Source organism: Chrysochloris asiatica, unplaced genomic scaffold (genome assembly GCF_000296735.1).
Source record: "Chrysochloris asiatica unplaced genomic scaffold, ChrAsi1.0 scaffold00148, whole genome shotgun sequence".
Taxonomy (NCBI): Eukaryota; Metazoa; Chordata; class Mammalia; order Afrosoricida; family Chrysochloridae; genus Chrysochloris; species Chrysochloris asiatica.
This window is the reverse complement of record NW_006408666.1, coordinates 8,626,648-8,645,207: the sequence shown is the minus strand read 5'-3', so window position 1 is coordinate 8,645,207 and position 18,560 is coordinate 8,626,648. Positions and strand designations below refer to the sequence as shown.

The window sequence follows — 18,560 nt, the reverse complement described above, 5'->3', positions numbered from 1 at the left end:
CCCGGAGCTCAGGCGTCGGGCTGGCTTTTCCTCGCCGGGACTGAGTGGGGCTTTCCCCTTTGCAGTTTCCCCTTCTGCTTCTGGGTTTGGAATGGAGGCTGACAGTACCGACGGCCCTGCCAGCCGCCCCGTGGGTTCCCGATTCCTCCGAGCCCTCGGCCACAACTGCGGGCGCTGAGGGGCCACGCGAGCCCGCGCCCAGCCCGCGCCCAGCCCGCGCCGCCTTCGGATTCTGTTTCCCTCTCGCAGTGGTTTTAGGAGGGGAGCGAAGGCTGCGCTGGAGACTTTTCTTTTCTTTTCCTTTATCTCCACCCCACCCACCCCCTTTTTTTAAAATTTTGACTGAGTGGAATTTCGTCTCAAATCAAAGGAATGAAGCCTGGCTCCGGAGGCGGGTGCCGCACCTCGCTGTGGGGGCTCCTGTTCATCTCCATGGCGCTCTCGCTCTGGCCGACAAGTGGAGAAAGTGAGTATGAGCCCCAGCGCCCGCGGCACTGCGGGAACTTTTCTTCCAGGAGCTGCGTCCTATTAGGAAACCCGAGTGTCCACCTTCGCAGCTGTCCGCGCCTCGGCCCGGGAGCGCCAGGACGGGGCGCCCAGGGGCTGAATTTGAGTTTAGCGCCCTCGGTTCCCCGGAAAGGGTCTCCTGGACAAAGTTCGCCTTCCCGCGAGCCCGGCTGGCCCGTAGCGCTCCCGGCGGGGCGGCCCCGGCTCGGGCCCGGCGTGCTCATTACAGCCCGCGGGGCCTGCCGCCCGCATCCTGCCCGCTGGGCGCGCCTTCAGCACGGGCCCTGCGCGGCGCGCAGGCAGCGGTCACAGCGCCCGTGACCGCCCAGCGCATGGGCTGCTGGACAGTCCGAGTCGCGGGGTGCAAGTTGCCCTCGAGGAAGAGGTGCTTCTCACAGAGCCGCGTCCTCCCATGATCCCCTTCAAACCTCCCGAGTGTGCGGGAGTCACGGGGTGTATTTAGTCCACTGGGCGCTTTTGACCCTACAGATACTCTCGCGGCTGTGGGCCACTTGGGTTCCTGGCCTTTAGGGACACTATGCCCGCTGAACGGCGGGGTGCGGGTCTGTAATGATTTCCCGCTGGTTCCCCCATGCAGTTCATAGTGAGGCCCCTTTATAACCCTCGCCCCCCAGCTCAGACCCTCGACATCCCCCATACCTTTCCAGGAAGTCTGTCTGCACCCCTGGTAGTGGCGGGGGACCAGGGCGATATGGAAACGAGCGTTCCCGTACGATGTGGAAACCGACCTGCTGGTCTACGTCCGTGCTCCCAGCGCGGAGTAGTGTAGCAGCTGCCACGCCGAGACCCCTAGACGCCCGACCCCAGCGAGAGGTGTCCTGCTCTGACAATTTGGGAGCGCCAGGGTCAGCATGTGTAGTTTGGGGAGCACGAAACCCTGGCCTCCGTTTTGTAATGTCCAGAGTTGTGCTCACCGCTCCCTGCCCCCCACGCTTCGTTATACGTACTTAATGAGCAGTATAGTTCCACATTCGCTATCGTTACAATCTGATAGCTTTTGTTTTGGTGGCGTTAGGTAGGCGGAGGGAATAGCGGGGAGGGAGAGAAGGATTGAGAATTTAAGGGTGAGTAGAAGAAAGTTTTATTCTCAAAAAAGTCAAAAGAGCCTTTACTGTAGGCAGGGTTGATGGGTAATTTGAAGTCCATTAAAAGTTTGCGTGCAGTCGCTGGGACACTTTGGTGACGGTATGCAGGTGGCACCAATTATAAAACTCATCACTGTATCTTGAAGAGTTCCAAGGAGAAGCAGGAGGCAACGGTGGCGTCACACGCAGTTCAGAAACTATAAACAAACCTTTCTTAAAGATCTTTTGAGCAATAAGTTCACTATGGAGTCGGAGCAAACCTTTATGGAATCAGCATATTTGCCGCTTGGAGTTGCTGGAGATACAGATTGGAGTCTAGACCTTCCACACGTCTAGGTTCCCTGCTCTTTGTTTTCTCAACTTTCAGTATGCTGGATTGGGCTTTCAGAAGCCTTCTGGCTCCTTCCTATTTCGGAGTTTAGCTGGGATTGGGGACAGAGAGAGGGTTACTAGTTTCTAAAAGCTGGAAATAAAAGCCACAGGACATCATCCATTTTACTATGGTATGCTTGCAAAGTTTCCCTGGGTTTATTTTTTAATGTTAGTATGTTCTGATTGGACATGGGTCACTGTGAGTCAGAGTCGACTTCATGAACCCTAATTATACACAACAGCAAAGTTTAGAAAAGTGGGAGCTTTTTGGGAGCTTCTCTAATGCAGGAATCTGGCATTTAAAAATAGAAGGACTAGTCTGGAAAGTTCTTAATAAAATACTCTTTGTGAAAGGCAATTCTTTCTTGAGAAAACAGCAGGGGAAGGGGGGATTTTAATGTATGTTTACACCAACGCTTTTCGCATGTATCCTTTTAAAGTGGCTGGTTCTTTAAAACTTGAGGGATGGCCAGAAGGCACCCCAAACTATGGTTATGACTTGTTGAAGTCGGGACTCCATATCTGCCCCTCCCTATCTCTGTGTAGTGTTGGAGATTAAACCTTGTGCTCAGTGTGAGCACTGTTCAGTTCTTAGTCCCAAAGGAACCAGAAAAAGCTAAGGCATTCTTTTGGCTGTTGTCTAATATGGCAATAAAGATTTGGGTGGTTTGGGTAGAGATGTAGGTGGTGTGCGTGAATGTTTAAGGATTAATATCTCCTCTTTAAGTGTGGTAGCAATAGGGTGAGTTATCTTTTTCATCTTAGAAATTGTGTAAGTTTTTCAAGCAAATAAAGTTATATTGACAGGCTTGTAAATCAGTATAATGTGGAGAGAGCATCTTAATAAGGTAGGTTAAAAGCTATGAATAATAGCCAAATAAGCAGACGGCTGCTTTTTTTCCTTTTTTAAGATTAGCATTCACTTTCAATTTATTGTAGCCATTTAATTCAAATGATTGAAGGGTTACGATCATGTTTCTCTTATAGGCATGATAATATCTTATTGTCAGAGTAAGTCAAAATGTTTGCTACAAAATCACAGAAACCTCTATTAAACAAAAATAGAAAAACGTGAGGCTACTGTTTCTTGACAGATCTTCTATCTAGGCCTATGTACTTCTGAAGATGATTTTATTCAACCATAAATAAAAGTAACAATTTTAAAACCAAAACTTAACCTTCAAAAACCTTTTTTTTTTTTTTCAAAATGTTTCAAAATCAAACATATATATAATATTTTGAATCGACTAAAACCACAGCAATTTAACAAGAGAAACAAACTTCATTCATATTGAGTCTCTTTAACCTTTCACCAAAGAAGTGTATCCCTTGACCACATCAAAACAATAGTTTTCACATCCTTAAGGGACTTAAATCATGTTACTTTTAAATGCTTGAATTTGGGGAACTAAAAATGTTGTGAAGGACAAGATCTGAGCTGTAGGGTGATGGGGTTACTCTATGAAATTGTCCCAGGGCAGCCCTTGCTACCCTGAAAAGTGAGCAGATACATTGCGGTGGAAAGAAATTTCCTCAGCAGTGTTCCCTGCCCTTTTCTCACCAGTGTTGTTTCCAGTGTTCTTAAAATTTCTTCCATGATCATCGTGTGTCCTTTGAGAAAATCTATCAAAATGATCACTTTGAGGTCCAAAAACCAGTTGCCATAGCCTTCTGAGCTGACCTCTTTGCATTGAATTTAACTGGCCCAGCAGATGCTTGCCCTCCGAAGTCACTGTTTTGACTGGACATTTTTGTTGTTGTTGACACTTTAAGGAGACTAAAACAAGTGTATCATTGAGAGAACTTGTGTGCAGCCATCCACTGGATGCAGAGACATGTTTAAATACATTTTGGTTAGAATAAACTATGTATGTATGAACTGGGATCATAGTCACAGTAACTTTTTTCTTATCCTGTTATAGATATGTGAAATGTTGATGTTTAAAGAAGTTAGTGTTTTACTATCAGGAGAACCCAGAGTAAGGTTTTTTGAAAGGACCTAAATAGTAATTTATAGTTTAGACTTTCTAGAGGAAAATGCAAGCAAGCATGTGCTATTTTGAGGAGGAGTGGAGTGTCGGTCAGAATTCAGTTTAAAAGTCACCTACTTGTTAAAAAGGGTTGGAAAAGTCCAACCTTGAGAGCGAGACTGAGGTTGAGTAGATGAGCCCTAGACACGTTGTGCTGGATGGAAGAAAGTAGTAATAAAATATCACATACTATATGAATTCTTTTACTTTATGAAATGTCCAGAATAGGCAAGTTCATCGAGACACAAAGCTGTTGCCAAGGGCTGGGGGAAGAATGACTGCTAATGGGTAAAGGTTCCTTTTGGGGAAATGGAAATGTTATAAAATTATCCACATGTGAGTTCTTTCTCAATAAAGCTGTGATTTTTGTTTGTTTGTTTCTTTTTTTTTTTTTTTTAAAGAAACATGCTAAGGCTGAAAAGGATGCATTGTGCCACCTAGGATGAAGACGTTAGGCTAAAATTGTTTAGTAAATTTGCCCTGCAGATTGGTGTCTGTCTCTCATTTTTAATGTCTAGAGTTTTCCAGATGAACACCAGCAATACACCAAACTGGTCACAGAAGCTCTAGCAGCGGGGAATGTTGCCTTAGTAGAAATGCACAAGCAGGAAATGTGGCTTTTGATTGTATAGCTTGAGTTGAGGACTAAGCGATTGGATTAAAAAACACATGTGAAAACAAAAGTCATATTTGTTACGGTAAAATCCTCAACTGACTATGAAATGGTGTTGGTAGGTCTTTTTAAGATAACAGTAGTTTGTGTTTACAACCTTGGAACAACAGTGTTCTGTGTGTAGCTACGTGGACGGAGGCACAGTCTGAATTGTTATGGGAGAAATAGTGGGATATGTATCTTTTTATATATCCTGCATATATGTGAATTTGAAAGAGTATGTTTGTTCATGGGTAACCACAGGTAGGAAGCGGGACAGCTGTTATTGCATGGAGTGGATTGCAATCCACACGAAACAAAGTATATGATTTGTTGAATGTAAAACTGATCTTCTTTGTAAACCTCCACTCAATTCACAAGAAAATGTTAAAAAACAAAAATTTAAAAAGGAAAAAAAAATCGTGTTTAGGAGCTGAATCTGGATTTGTTGTTGTTGATAAGTGCCATGGAGTTGACTCCGACCCATAACGACCCTGTATAGGGTTTCCAAGGAGCAGCTGGTGTAGCTGTTTGTATTTCTTATTTTCTTATTTATGTATGTTTTCCAACAAATAAATAATGTAGTGTTAAGATGTTATGAAATACCCACTATTTATTTTCATTTGTATTAATTACAGTTGTAGTAAGGAATGAGTCTGAAGTATTCATTTTAATGTGGTGTTTGTCGTCTTTTCTCTCCTTGATTGTTATTTTCAAAAAACAGCTCCAGAATCTGAGCAGGAAAACGAATCTTTCTAGGATATAATACTAGTTTCAGATTTACAGTGATTGGGGGGGGGAGGGAAGGAAATATTCTTAAGGCATATGGAAAGACTTTTTTGTTTTTTTTTCACTATTGTGCCTTTACCCAAATTTACCTTGGCCTTTTAATAGCAAAAGACCTGGAAAATAATTGCTGTTTATATTTGTTTTTGGTCTTTGTCTAAAGCACAGTTTACTAATAAAAAAAGGTTTTCCTGCCCTTCCTATTGTTGCAAAAGTAGGAACATAATGAAAAGCAACTGTATCATTTTCACTTGTTGCCTTAGAGTTTTGCCAAGAACCCTCAAGGGAGAGTAGTGTCTTTTTTAATTTGGTTTCATTTATTTTTAAGAATGTGCTGTATGAAGACTGAATCTTGTCAGCAGGAGTTGTATTGGGCACCTATTATATGATAGCAGAGGGTGAGCTTTTACAAAGAGGTCTTTACTTTTTGCTCCTACAATCTTTTACGTACCCCTACATGGAAGAAAGTTGCTTGACAATTCAGATATTTTTCAGACTTAGCACAGGATACACAGGTTTTCAACCCCCATCTTTAAAAGGTGCTTTTAAAGTATTTCTGAAAATTGAAGACATGCAGTAAACTATTGTTCTTAGGAAAGTTTACTTCGCACCATTTTTGCATTATGAATACTTTGCAGTGTCTTGGGACGTTACTGCAGGCCGTGACATACAGGAGACATTGGCCCATCTTGATCAGCATCAGTTATGATGGTTATGATTAAAAATTGTGTGCTGGTGTAGCCTGCTGTGTGCCTGCCAAAATCATAGGAATCCCAGGTGTGTTCATGAACGTTGCATGATGCATTTTCAGTTGGTGGGATTCATTTCAAAAGTTTTCTGGAATTATACATTGCTTATGTAGCTTTCTGGAAATCATTAGGAAACTAATACTTTTAAGAATTTGTATCATTTAAAATAACTTGCCGTTTTCAAAACTGTTAGAGGTACTAGTGTGGTTGAGGAGGCAATAAAATTCTGTAAGTTTTATTGTAAAATATACAAACAGTTTCTGCCTGGGCTGTGAGTTCCTTCATTTTGTCTTCAAAATGCATTTAGATATCAACTCTGGTTCCTGGAAGAGAGATTTGTGCACCCGAGTCTGCTTGCTTTGATGCTGCTTTTGTTAGCCAATTCACAACAGGTGTTAGCGAGTCCAAGCGATGAGCTCTTCTCAGTGGCCCTAAATATATGATGGATACACACATGCTCCAAATATGGTGTCTTGGTTTCTCTGGGATGTTTTGAAGGAAAAGCTAAACACTTACATATAGTTAGTGTACTCTGACTTCTTGAAAATGCGTGTTTAGTGTGAGGTTACCAAGAGTAAGTCCTCTGGTTGCTGAAGATGTAGTTTGACTAAATCAAAGGAGAGTATGTGTATATAAACAAGAAACCTGACATTTTGTGGACATTGAGACTTGTCATTTTTTGAAGTATAACTGATTTTCAGTATTTTGAAAAATTTAAATTTTGACTAAATACCACTTCTTTATCTTTCTCCCCACCCCACCCCCACCCCAGTATCTATAAACTATTTATTGGTTCTGAGGAAAGAGTATTTGTATTAAATGGTTAATAAAGAAAAGGGTCTTTAGAAACAATTAGACTGTTATCTTAATGCTGTTGTTGACAAGTGCCATCGAGTCGGTCCCAACACATAGTGACCCTCTCTAGGGTTTCAGAGGAATGGTTATCTTAATAGATTTTGATAAATTTATAAAATTGCATTTGTTTTATTTAACTCAAAATGTTAACTATATATTTGATTTTGAAGCATTTAGACTTTTGACGATTTCGTTTTTCTGTTTTTAAATGGCTAGCTTTATTCATGTTTGAAGATGCAGATATACATTTTGAAGAATTCCCTTTTTTTCACTTTCACTTTATTTATGAGTCTTGAAATCCTTTAATTTACAAGTCTTGGGAAATACTAATGTTTCTTTATTTGAAGTGGAAAAATGACTTCTCCCTCCTCACTTCGTTAAATAAATGTTGTTTATTTACTAGGCTCAATTCTTTAAGCTTAAAAATTATTTCTGATGCTAGAAAATATTTTATAGATTTTTAATATATAAATCAAACCGTAGAAATTACTTGCAATGTTTATTTAAAATACTGAAGAAACAAAACTAGTAAGCAAGTCTTTATTTCTTTACTTTACCTTTCATGATCTGGACTTCTAGGATTTTTAAAACTTATGTATTGCTATTCATATTTTACTAAGGACACGGCTTCTTTTATAGACAAGGATGGATGTTTTTGCACTGACGTTAACAGTGGTTTGCTGCTGTTATTTAGGACGAGGAAAACTTAAGTAGGGTTATTCAGACTGCCTCTGTTTCATGTTTACTACGTCTTGGTTAATGCTGGTGATGTTAACTTATAAGGGCACTTGGGAGACATAACCATGAACTGATTGGCTGAAATAGGTTTGTGGCTAGCCATGTAGTGACAATATATAGCTGTATGAGCTGTACCACTCCATATCACAAAGATAGCTCTGCTTACCTTAAAGGTTCACAGGCTGAATGTCTGGGCTTTTCCTTTAAGCATTTATATTTTAGAGACTTTAAGAAGTATTATTAGCCTAGAAAGTTTATTTCAGAGGTTGAAACTGTATTATTTGGTCTCAGTCCCACGGTCTTAACCTCTTGGTAAGTTACTTCAGTAACTTACATATTCATAATGCTATTTGTTCAGAGTTTTATGTGTGTATGTAGTTGTCATACATCTGTGGTGGTACAGTGAGTTAATCATTGGCGTCTTAACCACAAGGTTGTTGTTGGAACCTACCAACCACTCCGTGGGGAGAGTGATGAGACTTGCAGCTTCTGTTAAGATTTACCGTGTCAGAAATCTGAAGGAGCAGTTCTGCTCTATCCTATAGGCTTGCTGTGAGTTAGCATAGGCTCAATGGCAGTGGGTTTTGTTGTTGTTTCTTTTTAAGTGCATGTATCCATTCAAGTTCTGACAGTTTTTTGTTACAAGTTTGTTATACCCATTATTGCTTCTGTTTTGTATGCTTTTATTTGTCCACATTCTTTTTAGCACAGCACAGATTCACTTTCAACTGGCTTTGAAATTTTGTCAGTTTGATAATTCAGGTGTATGTATACAGCTTTTTAAATTACTCTTGACATGGAAGAACAAATATATTTTGACAATCTCAAAGCATAAATGGTGTTCTAGAACAGAACTTGTAATTTTTCCTGAGAGATTTTGAATGTTTATCTTCAGTATGTCTACTTATGTAAAATACAGTCCAGTGTTTCATCTCAGTAAAATTGATTATTGGAAATACATGTTTGACTTAAGTAAATAAGACTTCCCCAGTTTGAGTTAGGCAGATTTTAGTCAATAGTACTCATAAGGGACAGCAAAATGTGGTAATTAGGGAGATACAAGTTAGACATTCTTCCAAAATATGCTGTTTCTCTCAAATTGGAGTGGCCTTTACCAAGTTCCTGAGAGAGATGCCATAGGAAAAATGTAACAGCATCCTTGAGAAAGGAGTGGTGTCTGATTCAACTGGCTGTATGTGCTTCCAGATCATCTTCTACAGCATTGTTCTGACTCCCAGTGACCCCTGTGTAGGGTTTTCAAGGCAGTAAATCTTTGCAGGAGCAGAAAATCATGTCTTCCTCCCATAGATCAGCTAGTGGGCTCCAACTGCTGACCTTGTGATTAGTAGTCCAGTCCTCCTCATCAGCTGCTGTCATCTAGTCAAGGATCGCATGGTATTGGGAGATGTCCATGTTCTCAGACTCAGGAAGTGCAGCTTGCCACGCACAGGCATGAGCAGAGAGAGGGACATCTGCGGTGACAGTTTTCCTTGGTTTAACTCTATTGTCTGATTTCTGTGGATGATGTGTTCACGGCATATGTGAAGTCACTGTGAAAAGTTTTTGTTGTATAATAGCCTTACTTGGTCAGGTGATATATTTGGAATTTTCCTTATTCATTTTCAATAGTAAAGGTTGGGCTGGTGGTTGGAGCTCTAATTAAATTTCAGTTTTTCTGACCATCTATTTCTGGGGAGCCTGGACAATTGACTGTTTCCTGTCTACTTCACAGAGTACATTGACACTGTTGTGATTTGCCGTGTTTCTCGTTCTCCCCGCATCCTACCTTGGTGCAGTTTACTTGTGTCAGTTCTCTGGGTAAATACTCACTTTCCTTTTAACTGGTCTTTCTCACTCCTGTGCTGTTCCTCAGCTTTGATGGGAAAGGCTTGCCAGTAACAGATTCTGAAAATAGTGTGACACTGAGGTCTAAGAACCAAGTCCACGGCTCCTGATGCTGGGCTGTAGCGCCACCTTCTCATGACTGCTGCTCTGACTCAGAGCAACTGCTGCTGAGTTGGAATCACCAACCTTGCAGTTCAAACCGACTCTGACTCAGTGCTTATCCTACAGCGCTCTAGAGATCGCAGTTCATTGTCAGTGCTCACAATGCTCTGCGGTACAGTAGCCTTGGTATGCTTGCATTCATGTCTTTCCTCTTTTCTTCGGCTGCCTGCTGTACTCGAGTGGAAAGTGCTTCTCGGCAGTACAGCAGAGTAACTTAGCTCTCGTTTCTCCTTGTTCTTAGGTGCTGTCTGTCAGGTTGCTTCCAACCCACAGTGACCCATGTACAACAGAACGAAACAGTCCTGAACCACCCTCATAATCGCTGCTACACTTTGGCCCCTTTCGGTTGCTACTGAGCAGTCAGTCTTGGTGGGGTCTCTCTCTTTTTCTCTGACCCTCCATTTACCAAGCATGATACCCGTCTTCACAACATGTCCAACGTGTGAGAGATGAAGTCTGGCCATCTTGGTTTCTAAAGAGAATTCTGGTTGTACCTCTTCCAACACAGATTTATTTTTCTTCTGGAAGTTCATGGTACCTTTGATATTCTCCTTCACCACCATTTCTCCCTAGCTGCCGATTATTTTGTTCTGAGCAAGTTAGTTCACTTTTCTGAGTTTCACCAGAAATGTAAAGACTTCATAAAATGAGGAGTGGGGAGGAGATATTTCTTTTTTCCTGACAGAAAAAAACACAAATAAATATTTAAAAAAACAAAGTCAGACCAAGCTATAGCTGTTTAAAGGTGGAGCCACTAAATCAGTTGATTCCTTTCCTTTCTGTAGATTTAATTGTTCTAAGGTGCCATCTTTGAAGTTCTAACTCGGAGTCTTGTCCTTCCTAAACTTTTCACAATCACCCTGGCTTCTGTAGAGCTGACTTTCCCTTTACTCCTGCATTTATGACCTAATACTACTGTGCATGTTAACAGTGATATGTTTTGTCTTGTTCCTAGCTTTCCTCAGTTTGTGAAGCTGTAGAGGGCAGCGAAGTACCTGGGTGGTGTAAGCTGTTAGTACACTCAGCTGCTAAACCCAAAGCTGGAGGCTTAAATCCACACAGAGGAGCTTGGGAAGTAAAACGAGTCACTGAAAACAGTGTGGAGCACAGTTCTTGGATGGAGCTGAGGTTCATCTCAGCTTCTCAAGATCTCAGGCAGATTATCTAACTTTTGTGGCTCAGCTTATCTGTGAGGTCATAATTGTGATAGAACCTGCTCCGTACATTTATTCATAAACATAAAATGAGTTAATACACACATAAAGTGCTCAGAACAGTTAAGCCCTCAGATTTGAGCTGGTACACGTTTGAACAGAGATGCCCTTTGGATAGTGTCAGAGGTAGAGATCACACTTAACATTTGACTGGTTTGATCATTTCTGTGACGTAGAGCCTGGCACAAAATAGGTGCTTAGTAGATGTTTGTTCTGTAATGAAACTTACTTTTGTTCAGTTGCTTAACATGAAGATTGCGCTTTGTCTGTTAAACACAGCTGTTGTGGATTTACCTCTTTCAGATCAGCCCTTGCAGTTTACCTCCAATTTGACAGAGCTATTTATTGTATTTTCTCCCTTAATCTTTCATTTTTCAATTCTAGTGGTATTTTAAAAAAGTATCCAGGTGCATTTCAGTCACCTCACCAATATTTAGGCACCACCTAGTGGCCAGAAAGGAAATTCAGGCTCTTGGGTGATGGAATTAACAGTGTCTGAGGATGAAAATAGAGATTTTCCTCTCTAGATTTTGCTTTCTGGCTTGGTTCCTGGAAACCAATTGCAGGAAAATGTGGAGACTTGAAGCTTCTGTACAAATTGTTGGGATATGGTTTTGGATTAAAGTTTCTCTACCTTGTCCGTGAATTTGTGTAAGAAATTGTCTTCCTAAATATTGTAAACAAACACACTGAAGCTCTTTAGCAGAGCTGTGATACCTACTGTGGCTTTTCCTGTTTGGCCTTGAAGATGGCTTTACAGGATTTGGTGAGTAAACAATTCTAAAATATTTCTTTTCAGATTAGAGGTAAAGAAAGAGCTCATTTTGAGAGTCAGAGTGTAGTGTACATTCCATTGCTGTAGCCTAATATGTGCTAACACTTTAATTATCATTCTTATGTGTGTGTCTTTGGGCTGTTTTATGTAGTGATGGTGTTTCTGGGACAGAATTCCTAATAGGAAATGAAAGCAGCTTCTATTGTGGCTGCAGTTTGTTAGGTATATGTCTGGATTTGATTTTGTATTTTATTGGTCTTTTCACAAAATTCACTTTTTCTTATTTTTGGTGAGATCATATGAGATCATGCTTCTGCTTCAAAAGTTTTAAAGCTTCTGTGATTTCTGACTTGGAAATGGTCTCTTTCTGGCTATTTCTGCTGCCTTAGCAGGCAGTCTGTCCCAGGATAACTATTGTATTTGCCCTCTGGCAGACTCTTCTGAGAGGCAGCCACAGGGCACGCTTTTCTGGTAGCTTAGATTCTGCGGGCAGGGCAGTTGCTTTTCCCTGTGTTGCACCCAGAGCTGTGTTCTTGCTCCCTGTCTCAGTTCAGCACCCCACGGGCCAAGGGTGGCCCTGTACATGACACTTAAGAGAAGCTCACGAAATGACAGTCTTTCCACCCTCCCCTCACACTAGAAGCTGCTTACACACACAGATTTCAGTACTCTCCCACCAGCTGAAACACTATATCCTGGCACTCATGGTACATATTTGGAAGAAAGAAATTAACTTTAAGATAATGCTTTCTGCAGACATTTTACATATTCAGGTGAATAAAAACAATTACAGCTCCCAGTAAGGCTGTTGGGGAGTCTTGCTTTGCACCCAGCCTGTCGCAGCCTGTGAAAACTCTTTCCTAAGTCCCCAGTGGGCATGATTTAGTGAATAATTCATCATCGTGCCTTTGCATTTGTCGTCTGGTTTACACTGTTGTGGAGGCTGGTGCCTGATTGAAGTGTAGCATCTTCAGGCAGGCCTCTGTTGTGTCCTGCTCTCAGAGCAAGCTCCAGCTTGAGGCTTGTCAGGGCTGCTCTGCTGCCGCTGACTGCCTGGCTCTCAGTGGCCAGGAAGGCCTGGGTGGTTTCTCGTGACTCTTCAGCTCTCACCTCAGACGCAGGGTAGAAGCTAGAGCTCTTAGAAACATCTGATTGGAACCAGCAGAACCACCATGTTCCTTGTGTTGAGTTTTTGGTCAAGGGCAGTAAACTTTGTTTTGAACACTAGCAGGGTCACTGATCTCTAGCCCTTTAAAAGTGAAGTGTCTGCACTGGCCCCTTGGGGTAGGACACTGCAGACAGAGGGCTCTGGCTAGGTGTGTGCAAAGTGCACAGGCTCAGACCCACCTTCAGTATCTCATTGTGGGACCCCTGTAGAAAGTGGAGCCTACGCCTGTCTCTGAGACAAGAAAGTTGACTTACTGAGGATGGTGTAACGTGGATTCCTGAAGTTAATTAACTAACACCCATGACATTATCATTAAAAACTATGATAGTCCAGAGGCGACGTAAGTTGTGATAGTTCCTACAGAAAATGAAAACATCATCATTTGAGCCTGCCATGTTAATTTCAAGTGCAACTTGTGAAGCAATGTCTTATAAAACCCCAGTGAACGTTGAACTGAGTGGATGAGCATTCACCAAGACAGGCAGGAACAAGCCAGGACCTGAAACCATCTTTTATCTAGACCTTCCTTGGGGGTGTGTCTTTGAAGACAGCTTCCCTGGTGATGTCTTCACTTTTCCCCTTCAGTCCCTTGCTCAAAGATGCAAAGGGAGGAAGGGAGCTACAGACCTCCGTAGTGTCATCTGGATTTGGAATAACACTGCTTTGGCTAGAGATGAAGGGTCTTTGGTTGGTACAAATGGCTCAACGTTCAGCTACTCCGAAAAGTGGGTGGCGTGAACACAGCCAGTGATTCTTCAAGGTCACGGACTTGAAAACCCTGTGGAGCAGTTCTACTTTGCACACATGAGTTGGAGTTGACTCTGTGTAATATGTTGGCGGTTTGGCCAGGGATGCCAGGAGGCTTAGCAGTGATGTATCTAAGCTGCCCAGCAGAGCTGCTAGTAGAAAGCATCTGAACTCCGGTGTTTCGACCTTTCTGCCTTCCCATCGTTCTCGGGTTTTCCACTGCTACCCCATAAATGGAGCATTACCGCCATTCCTGTAGAGACTTCTGTTTCTATATTGGCAACCAACTCTGGACCCTAGAAGTCCGAACTGGACTTCAAAAAAGCTCCCATGATGAACTGACCGCTTACTTTTGTTAGAGACAGCAAATGCACCTAGTAAGGCCTAGGACCAGGTTCGAACCTGTTGTGGGTACATTACGTACTTCAAACCTAAAAATGTGACCCAAACCTTTCCACATGAGCATTCTTGGCATTCATGTGCTGGGAGCTCATTTGATTACAGCTTTGAAATATAATCTGGCTTAGTGAGGGCTCTTGTTTCCTTCTGCACTGGGTCAGGTAGTCCTGAGCTAGCCATGGAATGGGGTGTTCCAGGGCCTTGACTGGACTGTCTGAGGCGGGTTTGAACAGCTGTTCTGTAGTCCTTACCGACCTTGCAGGACTGTGTCCAGCCTTCACCAAATAAGGAGTCTAGAGCAAGGATGTGTTCAAAAGGGGGTGGCAACATTATGTCTAGGTTGGTTTTGTGGCTGGTATTTTAACTTGTATTGACATATGTTTCTAAAAGGACTGGATGGACACATTGTAGTTCTTGATGATGGTCCAGGATTGGTGCTACTAAGTGGAAGCTGCCTGCTCTACAACTGTATCTGTTGGTTTTCACTCAACAAATATTTAAAAATAAGTTATGCAAGATGTTTTGTGAGAGGGTGCCATCATTACTTTCCTGCCATCAGGATCATGCATATGAAATTTTACATCATTTTCTACCTGTTCTAGTAAATAGCTTAAGCAGGTCACACAATGTCTGCTCGCTGCCATGTAACTTGTTCAATTTGTAAAAGTGCACTTTATTTTTTATATATAAGAGCCTTTTTAAATTTACAGAAAACAATGGGGAGACAGATCCCCTCTCCCCACTGAGCAGTGTCTCCTCTGCTGTGCTTGGTCCACGGAGGAACCAGTGTGCACGCGTTACTGTGGATTTAGTCCAGCGTTAGCTCAGGGTTCACTGTGGGCTGCACAGCGTCCTGCTGGTGCTATGTGCTGTCGAGGCGGTTCTGACTCTTAGTGACTCTGTGTAGGGTTTCTAAGGAGCAGCTGGTGTGTTTGAACCGCTGACCCTGCGGTCCAGTGTTCTCTCCCACAGTGCCACACCAGGACTCCAGGATAAATGCCTATGTCATGTGTCTACCTCTGCAGTTACCTAGAGAAAAGTTTTGCTGTCCTGAATGTGCTCTGCCTTTCACCTAGTCATCCCTCTCCCTGCTTCAGTTCCTTTTGAACTATGAATTAGAGCCCAGAGAGTCTCATCCTATTGGCTGTGCCTGTACACATTGTCCAACTTCTCATGGTAACATGGAAGCTAATAACAGTACCCATCTCAGATGCTTGCTGTAAGTATTTTATGTAAATCACTTAGAACACAACACCTGCTATAAGCACTTAGAGTTAGCTTTTGTGTTGTGAAGGATGGAGGAAATTCACTAGAAGGTGTTTTACAACTTTAAAAAAATTGAAGCCTCCTGGGGACTGATGGACTTTGATGCTCTGCTCTTAGCTACACTAGCTGTTTCTGACCTTCATTTTGACTCTAGTTTTGTCTTAACGTTACATTGCACAAGCACCATGTAACGCTTTCTCTTTACCGGAGGCAGAAACACATCTGCCTGCCTTCCGTTGTCCCGTCTCCCTGCTAACTCCTGCTGTGCCTTTGGGAAAATAACAGGGACACCCACCGTCTCCTTATGAGCCCATAAATGTAAAAGTTAATTGTTTGCATTCAATATGTCAGGGTGGTCAGATGATGGGAACTGGTCTTTCACATATTAGCACGTTTTATATAACTTTCTTCCTTCTCTTCTTGCCTTTAAGGGAGGTGGGACTTCTGGGGAAGACCCTGAAAGAGATGATCACAGGGCCTATCCAGGAGATAAGAATACTGTAGACAGAGAGCTGCAGACATTGAGAGCCTGTGGTCCTTATAGGTTGAGGGCTCAGCTCATAGGGACAGGAGTTCTGAGAGACCAGGGCCCAGGGTTATAAGAGAGGGCAGAAAGCCAGCCTCAGATATGTGACCTGATTCATACAGGTTTTTTTTTGTTGTTGTTGTTGTTTAATTATTGTGTAGAATATAGAGCCTTAGGCAGATTCCTGAGCCTCATCCAGAACCTTCTGAGGTGGGACATTACCACTTGAAAGGACGTGCAGACCAATCTGGAGCAGCAAGAACAGAAGATACTTCTTGAAAGAAAGACCATCAGGACAAGAAAAGGGAAAAAAAGCCAGCAGAGTGTTGGGCTATTACAAGAACAAGCAAGTTGTTCGCCTGGGAGCCATCAAGGCAAGCCATCAAGTCCCTTAAGGACAAACCCCATTCCAAGACTGAAACTCAGAGGGAACACATGAGCAGGCTTGTAAGTTCGCTGGTGAACACAGTGATCTACTTGTGAGTGGAAGTAGGGGAACAGCAGTAATGAAGACATGGGCTGAGTTCAACCACATTTTACAGACTTCCTTTTACTTGGAGATAAGAGAGAGTAAAAGGAAGGGCTGGTAGTTCTGAAGTTTGGGGAGACTTGGGAACTCCTAAGCCCATGGATAAGAACCTAGCCACAGAGGGCTAGAGCTGAGAGTTAAACATCCAGCTGATATGCACTGGGGGAGGCCTACAAGAACACCCAGACTTGCAGATAGCACCTATTTGATGTAGCTTGCAAGGCTTGATGATCAGAGCTCGACTAGAGGACGAATAAATTTGATATAGGAGGCAAGTGTAAATTGCTACACTTTGGTGAACTTGACATTTACTGATGGATGTAGTATTTCAAAATACCAGCTGAGACAGAGGGAGTCTTTACATCAAGGATCAAGCCTATCCCCTCAGTACACATGGTTGATAGGGGTGGGCAGCTTAGACATTGGCTACTTAAAATGTTGTTGTTGAGTGCCAATGAGTCGATTCTGACCCATATTGACTCTTTATAGGGTTTCCAAGGAGCAGCTGGTGAGCTTGAACTGCTTAATCTTGTGGTTCAAAGCATCTTTGCAGGTCCAACGCATTAGTCCACAGCACCACACCAAGACTCTGCTACCTAAAATAAGGAGAGCTATGAAGGCACAAAGTGGCTGGCTTACAAGTTTTCAAGAGGAAGTTTCATTTCAGAGCAAGTGAGGGAAGGTATAATTCCCATTGAATAGTTTTCATCTTGTCTAAATGGGTCTGGTGAAAGGAGATGGGAATAGGATTTTTTTGATTCAGTAGTGAGTAATTATTATCGTGACTAATTGTGATTGTCCCAACTGTAAAGGTAGAAGTTGTGTAACAGAAAGGGGTGGGGGAGTAGTTAATCTTGTGTTCCAGGAACAGAGGACCCTAGGATCATCAAGAGCAGAACGGAGCCTGGGATCCTAACCAGAGCAGCAGTGACACCAGGGATGAAGACAGTGGCAATGGCACGGAGAGATAGAGCAGCTCATCAGGGAAGGAGAAAGGCTGTGTGCTGGCAGGCAGGAGGCTGGCCTGAAAAATGTGCCCTTTGGTTGTTTAAACGATTATATATTCCTGCGTGTTTTTGTGCATATCCAAAGGAAAAAAGAGGGACTTGAACAAATACTATTAACTTGATGGTGCATGGAAGGGATGGTAATCAATGCAGTGAAACAAAATATAATCGATTGAGCGCAAAACCGATTTTCTACAATGCTGTCACTTAATTCATAATAAAGCTTTAAAAAACTATTTTGGTAAAGCATGTATAACAAAATATTTACCATTTTAGCCATTTGTAAGAGGATAATTCAATGAAATTAACTGCATTCACCATGTGTGAACGCACCACTGCTATTCCTTTCTAAATGTCTTTTTTCTCCTCGAACAAGAATGTTGTTACCTATAAGCATTAGCTTCCCATTCCCTCCTCCCCCCAGCCCTTGAAAACCACTGTCAAACTTTTGTTTTTGTGTATATCCATTGTTTAAACACTGTTTACTTGTGTCTTACTTTTAAAATTCAGCATAATGTGCTTAAGGTGCCGCCATGCTATAACATGAATCAGAATTCTCTTTCTCTTAATGGCTGAGTAGTAGTGATTAGTAAACAATTTGCTGGAGAGTCTTCTAGAACAGCAAGAAGAAACTACCCTCTTGCTTTGTCCCTTTGATTGCATGGGGTTTCTGCTTCTCAGGGCCTGGGATTCAGGCTTAACCCTGCTGGTACTGAGTCCATCACCTTGGGTGGTTTATCATTCAACCAACTTAATGAAACAAACATTGACACGAATGGAGTAAGCCCAATAGAGTAAAGCCCACAGGACCTTTATTTGCTGATGGGGCACAACTAAAAATGAAGAGAAACAGCTGTAAACATCTATTGAAAATCAGAACATGGAATGTACAAAGTATGAGTCTGGGAAAATTGGAAGTTGTCAAAAATGAAATGGAACGCATAAACATTGATATCTTAGGCATTAGTGAGCTGAAATGGACTGGTATTGGCCATTTTGGATCTGAAAACCACATTACTATGCTAGGAATGGCAAATTGAAGAGGAATGGTGTTGCATTCATTGTCAAAAAGAACATATCCAGATCAGTCATGAGGTACAATGCTGTCTGTGATAGGATAATATCCA

The 18,560-nt window shown here is 42.3% G+C and overlaps 1 protein-coding gene across 1 annotated transcript in view; it reads left to right on the top strand.

The window, feature by feature from the left end:
* The first annotated feature begins 354 nt into the window (after nt 1-354).
* The window catches only part of IGF1R (insulin-like growth factor 1 receptor), a 382,740-nt gene continuing 364,534 nt past the window's right edge, over nt 355-18,560 (top strand). Inside the window, exon 1 of the mRNA XM_006870698.1 lies at nt 355-466. Coding sequence (XP_006870760.1) covers nt 373-466 — 94 coding nt within the window. The 5' untranslated portion in view covers nt 355-372. The remainder of the gene's footprint in view (nt 467-18,560) is intronic.